The 23,414-nt window shown below is 43.9% G+C and overlaps 1 protein-coding gene across 3 annotated transcripts in view; it reads left to right on the top strand.

Annotated features, from left to right (window-relative positions):
* Positions 1–21,036, top strand: part of galnt16 (polypeptide N-acetylgalactosaminyltransferase 16) — a 139,172-nt gene extending 118,136 nt beyond the window's left edge. For all 3 annotated transcript variants that reach the window (XM_033026641.1, XM_033026640.1, XM_033026642.1), the window contains 4 exons: positions 2,674–2,757; positions 5,000–5,144; positions 8,755–8,871; positions 20,353–21,036. In XM_033026641.1, the coding sequence (XP_032882532.1) occupies positions 2,674–2,757; positions 5,000–5,144; positions 8,755–8,871; positions 20,353–20,505 (499 nt within the window). In that variant the 3' untranslated portion in view covers positions 20,506–21,036. The remainder of the gene's footprint in view (positions 1–2,673; positions 2,758–4,999; positions 5,145–8,754; positions 8,872–20,352) is intronic.
* The last annotated feature ends 2,378 nt before the right edge of the window (positions 21,037–23,414 follow it).

Below are 23,414 nucleotides of genomic sequence, written 5' to 3'. Positions count from 1 at the left end.
CAGAATCAACGATCATATTAATACTTAAAAAAGATAAAAATATAGAAGAACCAGGTTCATATAGAGCTATTGCTTTGTTAAATACGGATCAAAAAATAATAGCGAAGACACTAGCCAGTAGACTAAGCAGGTATGTTAGTAGACTAATAAATGAGGATCAAACAGGATTTATACCTAAGAGACATTCATTCAATAACTTGAGACGTTTGCTTAACATAATGCACTCACATAAATCTCATGACCAAGAGTTATCTATCATCTCACTGGACGCAGAAAAAGCGTTTGATCAAGTAGAATGGGATTATATGATTAAAGTATTGCAAAAATTCCAATTGGGAGAGAACTTCATTGCATGGATAAAACTATTATATAACAAACCTACGGCTAGAATATTAACTAATAATATATTATCCTCGAAATTTGAACTATCAAGGGGCAATAGACAAGGTTGTTCATTATCTCCGCTGTTATTTGCTTTGGTAATTGAACCCCTTGCTGAAAAAATAAGAACACACCTGGATATTTACGGTTATAATACAAAATATTCAAATAACAAAATATCCCAATATGCCGATGATGTACTACTGTACATCACAAAACCACAAATTAGTATACCGAATATATTAAATTTAATTGAGGACTTTGGATCCTTCTCAGGATATAGAATAAATTGGAACAAAAGTGAAATTATGTCGATAAATCCAAAAGACTCAACACACCTCAGGAAATTCCCCTTTAAAATAGCTACAGAAAAATTCAAATATTTGGGAATTGAAATTACTAGAAATTACCAGGATATGTTTAAAGCCAATTATAATCCCTTACTTAAGAAATTAAATAATTTGATTAAATTCTGGAAAACACTTCCGATGTCCTTAATAGGCAGAATAAACGCTATAAAAATGATTTTCTTACCACAAATTCTATACCTATTTCAATCAATACCTATATATCTCCCAAAAAAGTTTTTCAAAAAATTGGACTCAGACATTACAAATTTCATATGGGATTATAAATCCCATAGAATACAAAGAACACACCTTAATAAACGAAAAGAGTGGGGGGTCTAGCGCTCCCTAACTTTATGTATTATAATTGGGCAGTAAATATTAAAAATATGATTCACCTGCTGGACAATTCTGCCCAGCAGGCGGACTGGATTGTAATGGAAAAAGGGGACTGCTCCCCGAGTAATATAGGAGCGATTATCCTCTCACCAATAAATTTGAATAATAAAAATTATAATAAAAACCCAATTATACATAGCACAATTAGAACATGGAAACAAATAAAACAGAATCTAAAATTAAGAAACCTATCTCTCTCAATACCAATAGTCAATAACCCATCGTTTAAACCATCAATCATAGACAAATCATTTATACAATGGGAAAGAATGGGAATCAAAACGCTCGAAGATCTGTATGAATTGGGAAAATTACTATCATTTCAACAACTACAACTGAAATATAATTTGAAAAATAACCAATATTTTAAATATCTTCAAATTCGTGATTATCTGAAAAAATACACAAAAGACTATCATAATATGCCTTCCGACTTACTGGATGAAGCAATGAAGACAAAGGCGGAATCAGCTAATCTAATATCGTACTTATATAATATCATTTTAAACATAGAAATACCCACAACAGATGGAATTAGAAGAGACTGGGAACAAGAATTAGCTATAAAAATTTCAAAAGAGAGCTGGGATAATCATTTACTACAGGTGCATAAATGCTCGATCAATGTACGACATACGCTTATCCAATTCAAAACATTACATAGACTATATTATTCAAAAACTAAATTAAATAAAATCTTTCCTAATGTTTCACCAATCTGTGATAAATGTCTGTGTCAAGAAGCTACCATAGCGCATTCTTTTGTTTTTTGTACAAAAATCCAAAAATTCTGGCATGGAATATTTGATATTTTTTCAAAATTAATTAAAATAAAACTGGTACCAAAACCAGAATGGATCATTTTTGGGATATCGGAAGGTATCCCTGAATTAAACGTGTATCAGAAGAATTTACTCAATTACGGGCTAATAATGGGAAAAAAGCTCATACTTAAATTCTGGAAAAATGCGCCCACACCAACAATAAAAATGTGGACATCAAATATGTTTGAAACATTACATCTGGAAGAGATGAGATTCCTCTTAGCAGGTAAAGCAGACCAATTCCAAAAGGCGTGGTCTACGTTTATGGACCTATTACAAGCATGAGGTGCAATAGTAATTTTAAAAATAAATAAATAAATAAATGGTATCAGGACCTGGCAATGGGAGGTAAAACAACAAAAACAGACTTGGTTGGTAGTCTTTCTGCGGAGTTTAATGTTATAATAGAGCGATTGTCCTTACTTTCTTTTTCTTTCTTTTCTAGGGTCTACTTTCTTACTTCACTTCCTTCTCTAACTTCTTTTCTAAGGGGCTTTCTTTTCCCAACACTCTCTTGCACTTCACGACTCTTGCGCACTTTCTTTACTTTCCTTACTTCTATCTTTTTCTTAAAGCTCAAAAAAAATGAAGCGGTACAAAAAATGTATTAAGATATATGTGTTGTGTATTATTGTAATTTACCGTACTTCTAATAAAAATAATTAAAAAAAAAAAAAAAAAATGTTTGTAGACTCGCCGTCACCATGCGGTCTCTGTTTCAGCATCGCCGATCGGCAGGAGCTGCGCAGGAGGCTGCAGTGCAAGTCCTTCCAGTGGTACCTCGCAAACATCTATCCAGAACTGCGGTAGGATTATCGCTGGGTTACCTGCACCTCCCTCAATCCCGACTCTGAGCAGCCCAACAGACAACACACAGCACTTAAAGACTCTTCTTCCTATCTGCCCACACTGCAGATGCCATCACTGATCCCTACATCCAACATGTAGCGCACACATGCACACACGCACGCACGCACACACACACACACACACACACACACACACACACACACACACACACACACACACACACACACACACACACACACACACACACACACACACACACACACACACACACACACACACACACACACACACACACACACACACACACACACAGCAGCCCTGCATTAGAATGATTTTGTTTATTGGGTGACATATCGAACATCTTCGGTGTCCACGTGCAGCGACCTATTTACGGAAACAATGGACAGACCCACAGCCCCATCCAATCAGCCAACAACAACACAGACTCTCCCAATGATCCACCCCCACCCAATGATCCTGCAATGACCCAGACCTACCCCATCCCAATGATCCTAACCACCACCGCTCCCCACACAATGATCGTCTGACCAGACCACTCAGCCCCTCCCAACAAGTCCCTAACCCAGACCCACACCACCTTGGAATATTGTGTTGGAATTGAACCTCAGCTTTCCCGGAATTCTCTTAATTGTTCCCTGTTTCAGGTGAATTGGTGGCAGGCGATTACTCCCTCACACACTCCTTTTCTCCAGAGATGCTGCCTGCTCCGCTGAGTTATACCAGCTTTTAGTGTCTATCTTTGGCAAAATTGCATAGAACGATATAGCTTGTAAACAGGCCCTTTCGGTCCACCTTGTGCATTCTAGGCTGGTCCCATTTATCCACATTTGCCCCATATCTCTTTACGTCATGTGCTCCACTCCCGGCTCTTAATATCATTATGCTGTTACTTGATCATCTATGCCTCATGCCTTTCATGAAGGAAACAACGAACAACTATTGTACATCAATTGCTGGCTTCTAATCAACCACTGCTATCCTTCCTCGATTTTCGTGCAGTTCATTCTTGATAGTGACTGGTGCTGTGGAAAAGGGCTGCTCTTCAAATTCAGCTGTGTGACTGGATTCTTCCTTTGTTTGTGGATAGGAAACCCGACTCATCACCCACACCAAATCCTGGCATCACATCACTCCAGTCCTCAAACAACTTCACTGGCTTCCCATCTCCCACCGGATCACCTACAAAATCCTGGTCCTCACCTACAAAGCCCTCCACCATCTGGCCCCCCCATATCTCACTGACCTCCTCTCCCCCTACCAACCCTCACGGTCCCTCAGATCCACATCAGCCGGTCTCCTCTCCATCCACAAGTCCAACCTCCGCAGTTTTGGGGACAGAGCCTTCTCCAGGGCAGCTCCCAGGCTCTGGAACTCCCTCCCCCAACTGAACCGCAATTCCGTATCCCTCACCATCTTCCAGTCCCGCCTCAAGACCCATCTCTTCACCTCTGCCTATCCTTAGCCCCACGTCCCCGTCCCTTTTCATCTGTGCATTAATTGCCTCATACTGTGTTTTGTATTGAATTCTGTCTTTACTTTGTGTACTAGTCATGTCTCTACTATTTATTTCATTCCCCTTACATGTTTTTCCTCTACATGCTCAATTTTTGTAAGGTGTCCTTGAGACTCTTGAAAGGAGCCCATAAATAAAATGTATTATTATTATTATTATAGAGTAGATAATAAATTAATAATAAACAACACATTGGTGCAGCGGTAGGGTGCTGCATTACAGCGTCAGATTCGATCCTGACTACTGGTGCTTGTCCGTACGGAATTTGTGCGTTCTCCCCGTGACCTACGTGAGTTTTCTCCAAGATCTTCAGTTTACTCCCACCCTCCAAAGACGTACAGGTTGGTAGGTTAATTGGCTTGGTATAAATGAAATAATTTTGCCTAGTGTAAGATAGTATTAGTGCGCGGGGATCGCTGGGCAGTGCGCACTCGGTGGGCCGAAGCTTGTTTCCGCGCTGTATCTCTAAATTAAACTAAACTAAACACAATTAATTTATTGAATGCCTTTTTCTTCTGACCATTGAAAAATATTTTATTGGCAGAAGAATAAATACCAAGACACGATGCAAAATTTTCTTTCTCTTCTTCAACAGTGATGACAAACCCTTTACATCCACCCTGCTGTGTAACATTATTTTTGCTGCACTGCTCCCTACTTTGGCAACCTGGTGGGTAAGGTTCACATTTTTATTGTTGCTTCAGAATCCCGGAGAAGGAGGTTTTTGAAATGGTGGTGATAAGGCAGAATGGAAAATGCCTGGAGCAGCAGAACCCCTACAGAATGGATAACGCCATCGTCAAACTTGGCCATTGCACAGACACGCTCGACGCCATTCCCTCCGATCAGGTGAGAGGCCGGTTCTGATCTTCCCTTCTGCTCCCGAAGAAAACGTGTTCATTTGGGGGGCAGTGAGGGCAGGGGATTGGGACAAGCTGGATCACCACTTTGTAGAGCCAGAAGAGACTCGATGGGCCGAACCGTCACCCTCCCACGTCGTAACCATTACCAGTGGCAGTACTGAGTCTGAGCAAAACACTGCTGCGGTGAGTGTTTTACTGGGGAAACAAATCATACCTGTGGCACAGTGGTACATTGGTGGAGTTGCGGCCTTCAATGGTCCAAGATGCAATGGTGCTTTATCTGTCACATGTGCAACTGCACAGTAAAATTGTTTTTGCATATTTACTCATGTGGGCACCGCCATGTTTTTGCCGCCAATTCCAAAGTCCGGTTTGCCTTCGCACTTGGGTCTACTGGAGCAGTTCCCGATCCCGGTAAGCCCCAGGCCCCATCGCCCTCGACCGGATTGGCCCGCGAACCAACGTACCTCTCCTTGCCCTGCCTTACAGTGTCAGAGGTCTGGGTTCGATCCTGTCTACAGGTGCTGCCTATATGGAATTTGTACGTTCTCCCTGTGACTGTGTGGGTTTTCTCCAGGTGCTCCGGTCTCCTCCCACACTCTAAACACGTACAGGTTTGTAGGTTCATTTGGCTTCTGTAAATTGTAAATTGTCCCTAGTGTGCAGGATCTTGCTAGTATAGGGGGTAATCACTGGTCAGCGCGGACTTGGTGGACCGAAGATCCCGGTTCCAAGCTGTATCTCTAAAGTCTAAATTAGTGGTGGCTCACTTTCTTCATCGGTCAGGGTACCGAATAAGGGAGTTGAGACGTCATGTTACAGCTGTACAAGACATTGATGAGGACACATTTGGTACAGTCTGATCATCCTGCTATCAGAAGGAAGTCATTAAACTCGACACGGAGTGCCAAAGATATACAAGGATGTTACTGGGACTGGAGGATTCGAGTTATAAGCAGAGTCTGGATTGGCAGGACATTTTTTAGAGGTTTATAAAATCTTGAAGGGAATAGAAAAGGTGAAGAACCACAGTCTTTTCCCAGGATAGGCAATTCTAAAACTGGAGGCTTAAGGAGAGGGGAGAAAGACTTTAAAATGGACCCGAGGAGCACATTTGTTTCACACAGAAGGTAGTGTGTACCTGGAACAAGCCGCCAAAAGTAGTGTTAGACACAGACACAGGCACAATCACAGCATTTATAAGGATAGATACATAGATAATAAATATTTGGAGGGAAATATTTGGAGTGAAAGCATTGGCCAGTGGGAATATCTCACTTAGGCAACTTGGTCAGCATAAAAGGGTTGGGCTGAAGGGCCTCTTTCGATGCTATACAGCTCTCTGACCCTACAATAGTTGGACCACATTTGCTTGTGGTTTCAGCTGCAAGCATTTTGTCCGCTGATCACGGGGTGGGATGCTGCAGTACACAGGATCGCCCCGGGAAAGAGTCATTGCCTTGAGGTGCAGTGGTGGTGCAAAGTGATGCCGCAGTTACTGCCACGAACACAACTCCAGGGGTCCAGATTCCATCCTGACCTCAGCGTTGCACGCTTGCCTTGTGTCCATGTGGGTTTCCTCTGAATGCTCCGGTATTGAAAGTGAAAGTAATGGAATTCTCTGCCACAGAAGCCAGTGGAGGCCAATTCACGGGATGTATTCAAGAGTTTGATTTAGCTCTTAGGGCTGATGGAATCAAGGGATATGGGAGAAAAGCAGGAACGAGGTACTGATTTTGCATGAGCAGCCATGATCATATTGAATGGCGATGCTGGCTCGAAGGGCCGAATGGCCTATTCCTGCACCTATTTTCTATGTTTCTATGCTCCAGTTTTCTCCCACTTCCTGAAGACATGTGCGTGGGTGGCAAAGGAGCCAGTGGGGAATTGAAGGGCATGTGTTTGAGGGAAGAGGTTGAGGAGGCAGGTAAAAATAAGGAGGGGAGAAAGTGCGATGTGACTGTTCCACAGGGAACCAACATGGGATGTCAGCTTCACTCATGTGCTGAGATAAAGTAAGAAGAAAATGGAGAGAGAATAATGGTTTTATGATTTAAATTATAAAAATAGATATTTGAAACTTGATAGAATTCGAGTTAAGCAATAGTTCTATTTTTAAGAAACCTTGTGTTGTAGAAAAACACTTTATAACTAGAATGATGTCAATGGGGAATAAGGAGTTAGGAGGTGGAGAGTTTCAGACTTGCAATAGCAAAGTTATTTTCCCACAGTATTTTCAAAAATAAAGTTATTTTCAATAGCTTTTTTATGTCACTGCAAGCTAAAAATACCGAAGTTACAGTTACAGTTTAGTTTATTGTCAAGTGTACCAAGGTACAGTGAAAAGCTTTGTGGAGCATCATTGCACAAATGTTTAGTTCAGAGATACAGTATGGAAACAGGCCCTTCGGTCCACCTTGTCTGCCCCGACCAGCAATCACTCCGGACACTATAGGGCCTGTCCCACTTGGCGATTTTTTTCGGCGACTACCGGCATCATTGACTGACGTATCAGGTCACCGAAAAAGTTGCGGCGTGACGCGGTGTGATGACGTATTGACGCGTGGTGTTTCCCAAGTGTCGCAACATTTTTTTTGTCGCCGCTGGATTTTGAAATGTTCAAAATCTTTCGGCGACCCTGATACGTCAGTCAATGACGCCGGCAGACGCCGAAAAAATCGGCAAGTGGGACAGGCCCTTAACACTATCCTGCACACACTGGGGACAATTTACAATTTTACCAAAGCCAATTAACCTACAAACCTGTATATCAGAGGGCAGTGGAGGCCGGTTCTATGGATACTTTCAAGAGAGAGCTTGATAGGGCTCTTAAAGATAGCGGAGTCAGGGGATATGGGGAGAAGGCAGGAACGGGGGGGGGGGGGGGGGTACGGATTGGGGATGATCAGCCATAATCGCATTGAATGGCGGTGCTGGCTCGAAGGGCCGAATGGCCTACTCCTGCACCTATTGTCCGTTGTCTATTGTCTTTGGAGTGTGGGAGGAAACCAGAGCATCCCGGAGAAAACCTACGCAGGGTCACGGGTAGAACGTGCAAACTCCATACAGACAGCACCCGTCGTCAGGATCGAACCCAGGTCTCTGGCGCTGTGAGGCAGCAACTCTACCGCTGCGCTGTCAATGGAAGTGATCACTTGTCAATTTCGATGACCGCCTGCAATTAAAGCAAGAGAGGCAATGGTGGCAGATTACTGTGGAGAAATTACATGTATCCAAGACAGTTTTTTTTACTGCACGCCAATTTACAACATAACTTTTAAGTGGTGTTTTGTTACTGATTGAAATCACAGTACTGCCAAGCAGGTCTGCGTAAATCAAATACTATTCCCTAATTTATCACTGGCATTATAAAACACATGGTTTTGGCAGAACTAAAGATAGACACAAAAAGCTGGAATAACTCAGCGGGACAGACATCCTTTTCTCCAGAGATGCTGTCTGACCCGCTGAGTTACTCCAACATTTTGTGTCTATCTTCAGTTTAAACCAGTATCTGCTGTTCCTTCCGACACAGCGAGGCAGAACTACCCGCTCATGACCTCAGACCACCATTTTGAATGTTGCACTCTCCGCAGGAATGGATCTTGTCTGGGCCGCTGATCAAGCAGAACGACAAGTGCGTGGTGATCACAAACTTCTCCATAGATTCGCAAGTCGTGCTGGAACAGTGCCGGCAGGGGGACAGCAGACAGGTGAGAGCTGGAGTATAGACAGAGGGAGAGCAGCCCACACATGAAAGCCAGACTGTGATGATCCACAGTTTAAACTTCCGAGAACCCAAGTCTTATCTGTTACAACTCACACTTTGGGGAGATTATACTGTATCAATCTATATTGCCAAGACTAACTCACTTCACCACGCTAGTCTCTGCTGAAGGAGTCTCGCAGTCAATATTTCGAGCAGTGGGTCTCCCCTCCCAACCAAGGAGGAGTTGCTGCCAGATAACGAAGCAGAATAAACACAGTTATATTTTTAAATGAAGCACGTTTAATGCTGAGGAGTAATTTTAACAGAGATCATAATTTACAAAGGAGTTCCAAAACACATGTACAATTCTTACAATTTAGGATAACATAACAATGAAAGGCACAAAAAGCTGGAGTAACTCAGCAGGACAGGCAGCATCTCAGGAGAGAAAGAATGGGTGACGTTTCAGGTCGAGACCCTTCTTCAATGAGTTGCAGACAAACAAGTTATCCGTCGCAGAAAGACGGCTATGGGAAGAGAACCATCTTTTATTGAGGCTGAGGAGTGAATTCTATGTATTCTTTCATCACTCCTATTCCATTTTAATTAACTCTGGCCAATCCTGGCTTTCTGCCAACATTTATACCGTTTCACTCTGGGTTGACCTCATTATCATGCAATGTCAAATACCTTGATTAGGTCATAAGATGATAAGTGATGGAGCAGACTTAGGCCATTCGGCCCATCAAGTCTACTTCGCCATTCAATCATGGCTAATCTATATCTCCCTCCGAACCCCATTCTCCTGCCTTCTCCCCATAACCTCTGACACCTGTACTAATCAAGAATCTATCTATCACTGTCTTAAATATATCCATTGACGTGGCCTCCACAGCCTCCTGTGGCAAAGAATCCCACAGATTCACCACACTCTGACTAAAGAAATTCCTCCTAAAAGAAGCACCCTTTAATTCTGAGGCTACGTTCTCTAGTCCCAGACTCTCCCACTAGTGGAAACATAATTTCCACATCCACTCTATCCATGCCTCAGAAGGATGAAGTGTTTGTTAGGCCAACCTTGGGACCTATTGTTTCTTTGATTACACCAAGGTGAGCAAACTGATTAGATCTTTAAATTAATAAACAACACACGTCTTGAACCTTAGACAGGCAGCATCTCTGGAGAGAAGGAACGGGTTGGACAGGCTAGATGCAGGAAGATTGTTCCCGATGTTGGGGAAGTCCAGAACAAGGGGTCACAGTTTAAGGATAAGGGTGAAATCTTTTAGGACCGAGATGAGAAAAACATTTTTCACACAGAGAGTGGTGAATCTCTGGAATTCTCTGCCACAGAAGGTAGTTGAGGCCAGTTCATTGGCTATATTTAAGAGGGAGTTAGATGTGGCCCTTTGTGGCTAAAGGGATCAGGGGGTATGGAGAGAAGGCAGGTACAGGATACTGAGTTGGATGATCAGCCATGATCATATTGAATGGCGGTGCAGGCTCGAAGGGCCGAATGGCCTACTCCTGCACCTATTTTCTATGTTTCTATGTGACGTTCTGCATCGAGACCTTTCTTCCGAAGAAGGTTTGAATAAGAGTCTCGACCTGAAACATCACCCATTCTTTCTATCCAGAGATGCTGCCTGTCCAAGGTTCAAGATGTTTGTCATTCAGCGTTTTCTGTCTCTCTTAGGTGCAACCCAGCATCTGCAGTTTCTTCCTACACATTGAACCTTGGACAGTTGCTGTGCTAAAAAGCTGAGTTGAGCAAAAACCATTTGGGCTTGTGACGTGAACAAGCCTTTGGCTTGGAAAGCGAATATCCATCACAGGACACCCCTTCCACCCCCCACACCCTCCGACACAATACCGGTCAAAAGCACAGCGAATGTTGCAAGTGCGGAAATGAATATACACGACATGTGGAAAGATCCCACTGCAAAATGACCAGATAAACCCGCAAACACTCAGCAGATAAGACAGCATCAATGCAAGAAGAAACAGAGTTAATGCATCAGGTTGCAGTCCTTATTCCCTGCAAATGTTAACCCTGCCCCTGCCTCCACAGATGCTGCCTGACATATTTTGGGTTTCCAGTATTTGTAGCTTTTTGATTTTGACCTGATGGTCTGGATTAGTTTAGTTTAGTTTGGAGGTGCAGCGCCCATTGTGTCCGCAACAGCCAGCGCTCCCCGCACACTTACAAAACAAGGACTGGTACAAAACAAAATCCTGTGGAAGCTGGAAATCTGAAATAAAAACAGAAAACGCTGGAAACACTCAGCAGGTCAGGCAGCACCTGTGAAAAGAGAAGCAGAGCCGATGTTACTGACTTTTCTTATATTTTGCACTGATGAAAGACCATTGACCTGAACCTTTTAACTCTCTCCCCACAGATACTGCCTGACCTGATGAGTAATTTTTACATTCTATGTTTTAAAGCTGAATTGGTTGATATTGGTTATGATATGGAGAAACTCTTCTGTTTAATAAGGGCAGTAGAGGCCTCATCAGAAAATCAACACTTGTTAAAGTGCAACACTCATTCAGTATTGAACCTGCAACGAGTACTGATGTCTATGGTCATGATTACTGTGCACAGAGCTCTGCATTGAGTGGAAATTGGCCTTTCAGGCAGGTGGGATAGATAAAATATTGTTCTGGAGGATGCACAAAGTTGATAAAACTGCCCAATGATACACAGGGATATGGACAAATTTATATCAAGAAGATTGGGGAATCTGGGAATTCTGCTTGCATTTGGATGAATCTGTCTGGATTTTGAGGAGTTCTGCCTAGATTTTTGGCAAATGTGCTTCGAACTGGAGGACAGCATGGTGGCGCAGCGGTAGAGTTGCCAGAGACCAGGGTTTGATCCCGACTACAGGTGCTTGTCTGCACAGAGTTTGTACATTCTCCCCATGACCAGCATGGGTTTTCGGTTTCCTCCCACACTCCAAAGACGTACAGGTTTGTAGGTGAATTGGCTTAGTGTAAATGTAAAAAATTATCCCTAGTGTGTGTAGGATAGTGTTAATGTCCCTGGTTGTTGCTGACTCGGTGGCCAAAGGACCTGTTTCCCCGCTGTATCTCTCAATTAAACTGAAATAAAATCCCAAAAGTTTATCATGAATTAGTTTCCATCATTTTATCATGTTACCGCAAAGAGAACTTGGCTCTGCAGTGGTTTGTGCAGCATGTACTCGAATACCCTCTGATCATTAATAGAAAACATGTTCCGGAAGCTTCCAGCTATGAAGCATTCACACGTGGTTTATATTAATAAATGAAGCACCACAGTGCCCAAAAGCAGCAATGGACAGACAGCAGGGGATGCAATTAAAGGCTCCAGTTTATGATGAAAAAACATTTCTTAGCAGAGGCATTAAAAGTAGAAAGCAGCAGGGACTAGTAGTCATTAGGTCCCAAGGAGCTGCCTGCTGTATTCATAAGATCATAAATGATAGGAGCAGAATTAGGCAATTTGGCCCATCAAGCCTACTCCACCATTCAATCATGGCTGATTTATCTCTCCCTCCTAACCCCATTCTCCTCCCTTCTCCCCATGACCTCTGAATCCTCTGACGCCCGTTCCCGATCTAAGGAGTTAGTGGCGGACTTTAGGAGGAGAGGAACAAACCTGTCCCCTGCCTCCATCAATGGTGTGGATGTGCAGTTTACCAATGGGTACAAGTACCTTGGACTGTACCTGGGCAGTAAACTGGAACGCTGAGGCTGTGTACAAGAAGGGACAGAGCCGACTGGACTTTTTGAGAAGGCTCCGCTCCTTCAACATCTGCAGTAAGATGCTGCAGATGTTCTACCAATCGGTAGTGGCCAATGCCATCTTCTACGCTGTCGTGTGCTGGGGCAGCAGGACAAAGGCCACGGACGCCAATAGGATTAACAAACTCATCAGGAAGGCTGGCTCCATCCTGGGGTCGGAGTTAGATTCATGGGAGGTGATGGTGGAGGGGAGGATGCTCCTCAAACTGCGGAGCATCCTGGACAATACAGCTCACCCCCTCCATGACACACTGGTCAACCTGAACAACAGCAACAGACTGGTTGCCTTCAGCAACAGACTGGTTCCACCAAGATGCAGGATCAAACGCCACAGGAGATCCTTCTTCCCTGTGGCTATCGAACTGTACAACTCCTCCCCCTTCTGTTGTGGGGTAGACTGATAGACTCCCCTCCCTCCTCCCCAACCTTTGCACATCCCCAATCCTTTCCACTCGTCACTTTAATTTCACGTTTCATGTAGTGTTTTATGACTGTTGGCAGATCAATTTCTCTCCTGGGATGAATAAAGTTCCATCTTATCGTAATCAAGAATCTATCTATCTCTGCCTTAAATATATCCACTGACGTGGCCTCCACAGCTTTCTGTGGCAAAGTATTCCACAGATTCACCATGATGTATTGCATTAGGAGTGGGCTGTCACCATGGGACCTGGTCTTGTGTGGAAAAAGCAACCCACAATCAGTGCCACCAGACCAAGTTGGTGCTGTTCATTCTGGGCAGTGGACATCAGTGTCATGGCTCGCTCTGACTCCCTTGAGGAGATCCAATAACTTGAAACAGCTCCTCCTTCCCAATGTTTGAGCATTCAAGACAATACTAAGTTTCAGCTCATTTTTTGGTTCAAACTGCATTTCCTCACACTGCTGGCATGATCACTTTTATTATGCTGTTATAATGCTATGCTATAATTTACCTCACCTACTGTATCACTCAGCAACCTTATTGTGCTCTCTAGCCAGTGGTAAATGGAGCAAATGGGCAAGGCTCCAGCACAGAGTGGCACCATTAGCCGCGTATTCATAGAGTCATACAGCATAGAAACAGGTCCTTCGGCCCAACTTGTCCACACCGACCAAGATACCCTGTCTACTGTAGTCCCATCTGCCCGTAGTCAGCCCATATCCCTCTAAACCGTTCCTATCTGTATACCTGTCCACATTTCTTTTAAATGTTGTTATTGTGCCTGCCTCAACTACCTCCTCTAGCAGCTTGTTCCATATACCCACCTCCCTTTGTGTGAAAATATTGCCCCTCAGGTTTCAATTATATCCTTCTCCGCTCACCTTATACCTACATCCTCTGGTTCTTGATTCCCCTAAACTGGGTAAAAGAATGTGCATTCACCCTATCCAATCCCTTCATGATTTATTATTCCTCAATTAGGTCACCGCTCAGACTCCTGCGCGCCAAGGAATAAAGTCCTAGCCTATGCAATCTCTCCTTATAGCTCAGGCCCTTGTCCTGGCAAAATCCTCGTAAGTCTCCTCTGCCCTCTTTCCAACTTAATAAAATCCTTCCTATAGCAAGGTGACACAAACTGAGCACAATACTCCAAATGTGGGCACCAACATCTTGTACAACTGTAACATAACATCCCAACACCGTACTCAATACCCTGACTGATGAAGACCTATGTACCAAAAGCCTTCTTGACCACTCTATCTACCTGTGACGCCACTTTCAGGGAACTATATACCTGCACTCCTAGATCCCTTTACTCTACGACATTCTTCGGGCCCTGCCATTCACTGTAAAGTTCCTGCCCTGGTTTGACTTCCCAAAATGCAGCCCCTCATACTTATCTGCATTAACCTTCAGGGTGGCTGCCTCACAGCTATTACAATGCCAGAGACCCGGGTTCGATCCCGACTTAGAGGGCTGTCTGTAAGGATTTGTACATTCTCCCCGTGACTGTGTAGGTTTTCTCTGAGATCTTCGGTTTCCTCCCACACTCCAAAGACATACAGGTTTGTAGGTTCATTGGCTTGGTATAAGTGTAAATTGTCCCTAGTGTGCGTAGGATAGTGTTAATGTGCGGGGATCGTTAGTCATGGTGGACTCGGTGGGCCGAAGGGCCTGTTTCCGCTCTGTATCTCTAAACTAAACTAATTTCCATTAACCATTCATCAGCCCACTTGTCCAGCTGATCAAAATCATGCTGTAATTTTTGACAACCATCTTCGCTATGTGACACCATCCAGTTTAGTATCATCTGTAAACTTACTAAGCACACCTTGTATATTCCCATCCAAATCATTGATATAAACTTCTTACTAATGAAAGTACATACTCATCCTCCCTATCCTTGCTGTTTTCACCCAATCATACTTCTTACCAGGATTTAGTTTCATGAGTTTCAACTTTAATTGAACGAGTCTTGGGCAGAACATTTGGGTTTATTAGGAGTGACTTCACTGATGTTCCTCTCTCACCATCTATGCAGCAATACAGGTGTGACCGAACATGTATCTGAGACCAGAAACCATACTCGAGGCTATGTTAAAGTGTGCCTTTGTAAGGGATAAAAAGGCAGATGGGTTAAGGAAGGGAATTACACAGCCTCAGGCACTGGAAGGTGCAGTGGTCAATGGTGAACCAATCCTCAGTTTATAACATAAAAATAGAACTAACAGAGGAACTGAGAGGTAGAGGTAGAGCAATGCAGGGTCTCAATCGGAATTTTCAATCATCCCTTTGCTTCTACAGATGTTGCCTGGCCCGCTGAGTTCCTCCAGCAGTTTATTTGTTGATCCATCTTCCAACAGTCTCTCGCGTCTCCTATTCAATTTAATTCAAGAGACCAGAATGAACAAATCCCAGCCTTAGAGTATTTCACATATTTTGTTGTCACGGAGAAGGAGGCCATTTGGCCCAGAGAGTTCATGCTGACTTTCAGACAATCTCATTCCCCCACTTCTTTCCTTCTACCCTCGTCTCTCTCATAGACCCATCAGCTCCTTTCTGATCTTCCCACCCCCCGACCACACTATGATTCTTGGCAATAGCGTGTCAACCAGCCGGCCTTGGTATGTGGGATAAAACTGGACTCAGTCAGCATTGATGTCAGGATCAAACCCAGGTTACTGGAGCTGTGCACAGTTACTACGAGGTGCACCACTGTGTTGTTGAAGACTAAAGTGGTGCTTGGGTTGGGACCTGATTTCAGCACCTGCAGTCTCTTGCATTGCTTGAATGGCTTAATCAGCTAAGAGTCACTTTGTCCTTACTTACAGATTATATCCCATGCCAAATATCACTAGCACAACTATAGTTTTCTCGTCCCTCACTCTCACATGGTAAAAAAACATATTTGCACTTGTAAATTTGCAATCCAATTGTCCAACTGATGAGCTGCAAGAGCTTTTTAATGTTACTGCAATCTGCAACTTCCTCAATGTTTTTAATTTTAGAACTTCACCATGGTAACCAAATAGCCCTGGAGATTTGCCCTTTCTCTGAACAAACCCTTCTTGCTTGCATTAACTGTGCTGAGTTCCAATCTCTGATTGATTTTTAGCTTTGCTGAAATGTCAGGAACATTATCTCCTTCCCAACAGTGAAGACTGATGTAAACCAGTCGACAAGTTGGCCAACCTCCATCTGCAATTTTAATCCCATCTTTTTTAAAGAGCTCTCATTATTTTTTTTCTTATAACAGATCTTTTAAAATGGTTTTTATCTCTATGTCAACATTAACGTTATCTTCAACTTTATTGGTGGTTGACAGTGGCTGTATTATTTGATAAATAGACATCTGTACTCATTGGAGTATATAATGTCCTGCGCTAATCAACATAGAAACATAGAAAATAGGTGCAGGAGGAGGCCATTTGGCCCTTCGAGCCAGCACCGCCATTCATTGTGATCATGGCTGATCGTCCCCAATCAATAACCCGTGCCTGCTTTCTTCCCATATCCATTGATTCCACTAGAGCTCTATCTAACTCTCTCTTAAATCCATCCAGTGATTTGGCCTCCACTGCCCTCTGTGGCAGGGAATTCCACAAATTCATAACTCTCGAGGTGAAAAAGTTTTTTCTCACCTCAGTCTTAAATGACCTCCCCTTTATTCTAAGACTGTGGCCCCTGGTTCTGGACTCGCCCAACATTGGGAACATTTTTCCTGCATCTAGCTTGTCCAGTCCTTTTATAATTTTATATGTTTCTATAAGTCCCCCTCATCCTTCTAAACTCCAGTGCCTAGTCTTTTCAATCTTTCCTCATATGATAGTCCCACCATCCCAGGGATCAATCTCGTGAACCTACGCTGCACTGCCTCAATCACAAGAATGTCCTTCCTCAAATTAGGAGACCAAAACTATAATAATAATAATAATGGATGGGATTTATATAGCGCCTTTCTAATACTCAAGGCGCTTTACATCGCATTATTCATTCACTCCTCAGTCACACTCAGTGGTGGTAAGCTACTTCTGTAGCCACAGCTGCCCTGGGGCAGACTGACGGAAGCGTGGCTGCCAATCTGCGCCTACGGCCCCTCCGACCACCACCAATCACTCACACACATTCACACACATTCACACACAGGCAAAGGTGGGTGAAGTGTCTTGCCCAAGGACACAACGACAGTATGCACTCCAAGCGGGATTCGAACCGGCTACCTTCCGGTTGCCAGCCGAACACTTAGCCCATTGTGCCATCTGTCATCCCTGTACTGTACACAATACTCCAGATGTGGTCTTACCAGAGCCCTATACAACTACAGAAGAACCTCTTTACTCCTATACTGAAATCATCTTGTTATGAAGGCCAACATTCCATAATCTGAACCCTTTTTATTTGAACAGTTCCCAAACCATTCAAACAGTTCAGCTGTCATCAACCTCTCTCTGCCAAATGCTATTGACTTTGCCATGACCAACATCTGGGACCCATGCTGCATTGTACACATTCACACGTTGCTTTAATTACTCATGCTGACAAAACATGTAATGTATTTTTCCGGTCCTTACAGATTTTTTTTTTAATTAAGCAATTGCCAATGAAACAGTATATAAAGAACTGTCTCAATTGAAAGTTGGTGTTAGAAATTTGGACAAGAAAACAAGTGAAATTGTAGAAACAAAAAATCTGCAGATGTTGATTTATACACAAAAGGATGCAGTGCTGGAGTAATTGGGTGGGGCAGGAATCATCCCTGGAGTCTTAGTCTGAAGAAAGGTCTTGACCTGACACATGTTCAAGAAGGAACTGCAGATGCTGGAAAATCGAAGGTAGACAAAAGTGCTGGAGAAACTCAGCGGGTGCAGCAGCATCTATGGAGCGATAGGAAATCGGGCCGAAACCCTTCATCGGACGGTTCTGAAGAAGTGTTTTGTGCCCGAATTGTTGCCTATTTCCTTCCCTCCATAGATGCTGCCTCACCCGCTGAGTTTCTCCAGCACTTTTGTCTACTTTTGACCTGACACATCACCTATTTCTTTTCTTCAGAGATGCTGTCTGACCCGCTGAGTTACACCAGCTTTTTGTGTCAATCCCTGGAGAACATGGATGGGTGACAATTTTCCCCCCCTGCTTCCTTCCCTTGTACCCCACCTCGACTCCCACCGATATCTTCCATCCCCACCCACGTTACTTCCCCTGGTTTACAATGCACAACTCTTCAAACCAGTCTCACACCTTCCATTCTTATCTCTGGACTTTGTTCCAACCATCTGCTTATCAAAACCCCTTCCCGTCACCTATGTTGAGCCACACTTTGGCCTGCCTCTCTCATTTTTCAGCTTTCTTCTTCCCCTTACAATCAGTCTGTAGAAGGGCCTCGACCCGAAGTATCACCTACCATGTTCTCCAGGGATGTTGCCTGACCAGTTCTTTGTGTCAAAAAGTAGAATTCAACTGTAGAATCTCTGGTGTGCTTGAAGATCATTAACCTAAAAGTAAAAATAATTTTCCACAGCTGAGCTTGAGAAGCAGGCAATGGTCCAAGAGAGACATCAGTCTTGGCTCAATGCTGAAGCTGTAGAAACAAGGAACTGCAGATGCTGGCTTGGAAGAGGAACCTGTTGGGGCAGAGACAATGACTAAAATGTTTGACAGATAGGTATATGGATGGGAAAGGTTTAGAGAGATATGGATCAAATGAGGCAAATGGACTAGCTCAGATAGACACCATGGTCAGCATGGACAAGTTGGGCAAAGGCCCTTTTTCCAGAGATGTAACTCTCTGACAATTTGACAATCAGTTTACACCCATGCTACACTTTCACCTCAACTAACAATAGTACAAAGACATTACACATTGCTATTCATTGGATCTTGCTATGTGCAAACGTCAGTGCTTTCTGCGTTACATAGATTCATAAGCTCATAGGCTCCAAAGCCACACTCAGCAAAATCAATAACCCCACTCTCACCATCAACGGCACCACTGTCTCCCTATCTCCCCAGGCCCGCAACCTTGGCGTGATCTTTGATTCCACCCTCTCCCTTGAGCCTCACATCCGCCATGTCATTAAAACCTCCTTCTTTCATCTCCGCAACATCGCCAAACTCAGACCCTCTCTCACACCGCCCGCTGCTGAAAGACTCATCCATGCCTTCATTTCCTCCCGACTGGACTATTGCAACTCACTTCTCCTTGGCATCAGCTCCACCTACATCAACCGATTCCAACTGGTCCAGAACGCAGCCGCCCGACTCATCACCCATACCAAATCCTGGCATCACATCACTCCAGTCCTCAAACAACTTCACTGGCTTCCCATCTCCCACCGGATCACCTACAAAATCCTGATCCTCACATACAAAGCCCTCCACCATCTGGCCCCCCCATATCTCATTGACCTCTTCTCCCCCTACCAACCCTCACGGTCCCTCAGATCCACATCAGCCGGTCTCCTCTCCATCCACAAGTCCAACCTCCGCAGTTTTGGGGACAGAGCCTTCTCCAGGGCAGCTCCCAGGCTCTGGAACTCCCTCCCCCAACTGATCCGCAATTCCGTGTCCCTCACCATCTTCCAGTCCCGTCTCAAGACCCATCTCTTCACCTCTGCCTATCCTTAGCCCCACATCCCCGTCCCTTTTCATCTGTGCATTAATTGCCTCATACTGTGTTTTGTATTGAATTCTGTCTTTACTTTGTGTACTAGTCATGTCTCTACTATTTATTTCATTCCCCTTACATGTTTTTCCTCTACATGCTCAATTTTTGTAAGGTGTCCTTGAGACTCTTGAAAGGCGCCCATAAATAACATTTATTATTATTATTATTATTATAAGTTCATAAGTTGTAGGAGCGGAATTAGGCCATTCGGCCCATCAAGTCTACTCCGCCATTCAATCATGGCTGATCTATCTTTCCCTCTCAAACCCATTCTCCTGTGTTCTCCCCATAACCCCTGACACCCTTACTATCAATCTTCATCTTAAAAATATCCATTGACGGCCTCCACAGCTTCACCACCCTCTGACTAAAGAAATCCCTCCTCTTCTCCTTCCTAAAGGAACGTCCTTTAATTTTGAGGCTGTGTCCTCTGGTCCCAGACTCCCCCACTGGTGGAAATGACCCCTCCACATCCACTCTATCCAGGCCTTTCACTATTCGATTTATGTCCCTGAATAGTTTTGGGTGCACCGAATGTCTTCTTTAGATGTTATTGATATTCTTTCCTTGACTGCATGCAATCATTGCTGCCTTGTTGTTCATTGTAGAAATGGAAACTGAGGGGATCGGCCATCCAGCACCTTGTAACTGGAGCTTGCTTGGACAGCCAAGCAGTCAAGTCAGAACCGTATCGGGTGGGCACCGCACCTTGCCAGCCCAAGCTTCACAGCCAACTGTGGGACCTGTTGAAGATTACGTGACAGGAAGCTCGCGCCCCCTATCAACATACACGGACATGAAGAATGATTTTTTTTGAAGTCATGTAAATATATTTTCACTCTAGATGTAAGATTGAACAAGACCAGACACTGACTGCATTATGATGAACTGTATGAAGGAGGCATGTTGGCACAGGAGCCTCAACATAATTCAATGTGGATGATACTGGAGTTGCCTCCAACACAAACTAAATGCCTCCATAACTTCTCTTCCCCATGGGTTCTTGCAGTAGGTTGCTGGAATTTAATCTATTCTTTGGAGAGCCCAGAGCAATCAATGGAGGAGGCTTGGTAACTTCAGTCAGATTGTCGACACGCAGAATGTACCAGGGTGAAAAAAGCCGGGCACAACAGAACCGGAGAGAAGATTAGAGAACATCTATGGAGTGCTTGGTCAACCTGCGTCATTACACTACTCCTCACAAACACCAGTTCCCCTGTTTCAACTCATGGCAGGTTTGTGAGTTTTTTCTGAGTGTGCAATTTGATTGGAAATAAAATTATGGCTGGAGATGATGAGTCTTTTGAATGAACAAGAAACGTGGATCAGGTTCTTTGGTCCACGATGTCTGTGCCAAACATGATGGCAAATTAAACAAATGTTCTCTGCCTGCATATGATCCATATCCCTCCATTCCCTGGATATCCGTGTGCCTGTGTAAGAGCCTCTTAAATGCTACTATTGTATCTACTTCCACCACCATCTGTGGCGGAACGATGGCGCAGCGGTAGAGTTGCTATCTTACACCGCTTGCAGCACCAGAGACGCGGGTTCGATCCCGACTACGGGTGCTGTCTTTATGGAGTTTGTACATTCTCCCCATGACCTGCGTGGGTTTTCTCTGAGATCTTCGGTTTCCTCAACACTCCAAAGAGGTACAGGTTTGTAAGTTGATTGGCTGGTATAAATGTAAATTGTCCCTGGTGTGTGTAAGATAGTGTGAGTGAGTGGGGATCACTGGTCGGTGCGGACTTGGTGGGACGAAGGGGCTGTTTCCACGCTGTATCTCTAAAGTAAACTAAACTAATTAATCACGTTCATGATGTCAACAGACTGATTTGTGGATGTGTCTGCATCGTTGGAAGCTGAATTGATAGTGTATTGTGAAAGGTCAGCAGTTGCGAAGGATCAGAATGTACAGGGGAAGGTGCAGAGGAGTGAGGCTCAATCGACATCTCGTTCACAGGTCCAGTACAGACACAGCGTGTGAATGGCCTCCTCCTTTGCTCTTTCATTCCATGAATGACACAATCCTTTAAAACCATATGCTGAAGAGCTTCTCATGGTGGGATGTACAGGGGATGCCTGCCCACCTGACAAATGTGGCTTATTTATTAGCAATGGTCAACTGAAATAGTTAACTTGAAAAATCAACTTTTTTTCCCCGTCCATTGCTCTATAATTTATTTGTTGATTGAAATTTAGGTTGTAGCACTTTGAGATTCCAATTTTTTGTGAATATTGCTCGAGATCTTAGAAGTACAAACAGAAATATTATTGATTTCATATGACTTAAATTGTTTTACATTGTATGATATTGTAGGATTTTTTTTCTGAGCTTTTAAGTTACTTGGACACTGGTGAGATACCTGGGGATGATTTATTTTTCTATGCATACTGTTGAGATGTCGAATCTAAGGGGAAAATATACAATTAATGGAATGGCCCGTAACAGCATTGGTGCCCAAGTCCATCCCTGAAAGTGACAACACAAGTAGATCGATTGGGAAAGAATGCTTATGAAATGCCTGCGTTCAGTGGACCAGAAGAGTCAAGAAGTCATGGTGCAGCTTTATAGCACTTTGATTAGGTCACATGTAGAGTATTGCGTGCAGTTCTGGTCACCCCATTACAGGAAGGATGTACAGTAGAGGCTTTGGAAAGGGTGGAGAGGAGGTTTATCAGAATGATTCCTGAATTAGGGTGTATTTAGCTACAGGGAGAGGTTGGACAGACTTGGATTGTTTTCTCTACAATGTTGAAGGTTGCAAGGAGACCTGGTGGAACTATTTAAAATTATGAGGCATTCACAATCATTTTCCCAGGATGGAACAATCAATAGCTTTGAGGTGAAATGGAAAAAGTTTAAAGGAGATGTGTGGGACAAGTTTTGTTACATGGTGGGGTGCGTGGAATGCGCTGGTGGCTGAGGCAGATATGATAGTAGGATTTAGGAGACTTTTGGATAGACACATGGATATACAGGGAATGGAAGAATCATGTTTGTCACAGGCATTGTGGACTAAGGACCTGTTATTGTGCTGTTCCAATCCATGTTCTGTAATCTAGCTGGTGGCTTTATAAAACATGGGTTAGCAGTAATTTGGAGGAATGTGTGCAATTCTGATGTCCTTATTTAAGGAAGGATATGGAGACTCTGGAGAAGATGCAAAAGAGGTTTGCTCGGACTACAGGGAGTTAGCTATAAGGCTGGACAAACTGGTGTTGTTTCCGCTGAAGTGTGGGAGGTTGAGGGGAAACCTGATGGAAGCATATAAAATTATCAGAGGCACAAAGCAGGCAGAACCTTTATCCCAGATGGGAATGTTAATGAGCAGAGAGCATAGACTTTCCACTTTAGAGATACAGCGTGGAAACCCACGCGGTCACGGGGAGAACGAGCAAACTCCTTACAGACAGCACCCATAGTCAGGATCGAACCTGGGGTTCAACGTACAAACTCCATACTGACAAGCACCCGCAGCCAGGATCGAACCGGGTCTCTGGCGCTGTAGGGCAGTAGCTCTACCGCTACGCCATCGTGCCGCCTGTTAGCTGGTTAGTTTCCTTTCCAACATATAGCAAAAAGTCAATCAGTAATACTTTTGTCACAGAGCCACATAGCTGATCTGGATGGAAGTTTTCAGCCCCTTCCAACACCCCTTCGAGT

This window comes from Amblyraja radiata, chromosome 9 (genome assembly GCF_010909765.2).
Source record: "Amblyraja radiata isolate CabotCenter1 chromosome 9, sAmbRad1.1.pri, whole genome shotgun sequence".
Taxonomy (NCBI): Eukaryota; Metazoa; Chordata; class Chondrichthyes; order Rajiformes; family Rajidae; genus Amblyraja; species Amblyraja radiata.
The sequence above is the reverse complement of the archived record's forward strand: the minus strand, read 5'-3'. Positions and strand labels throughout refer to the sequence as shown.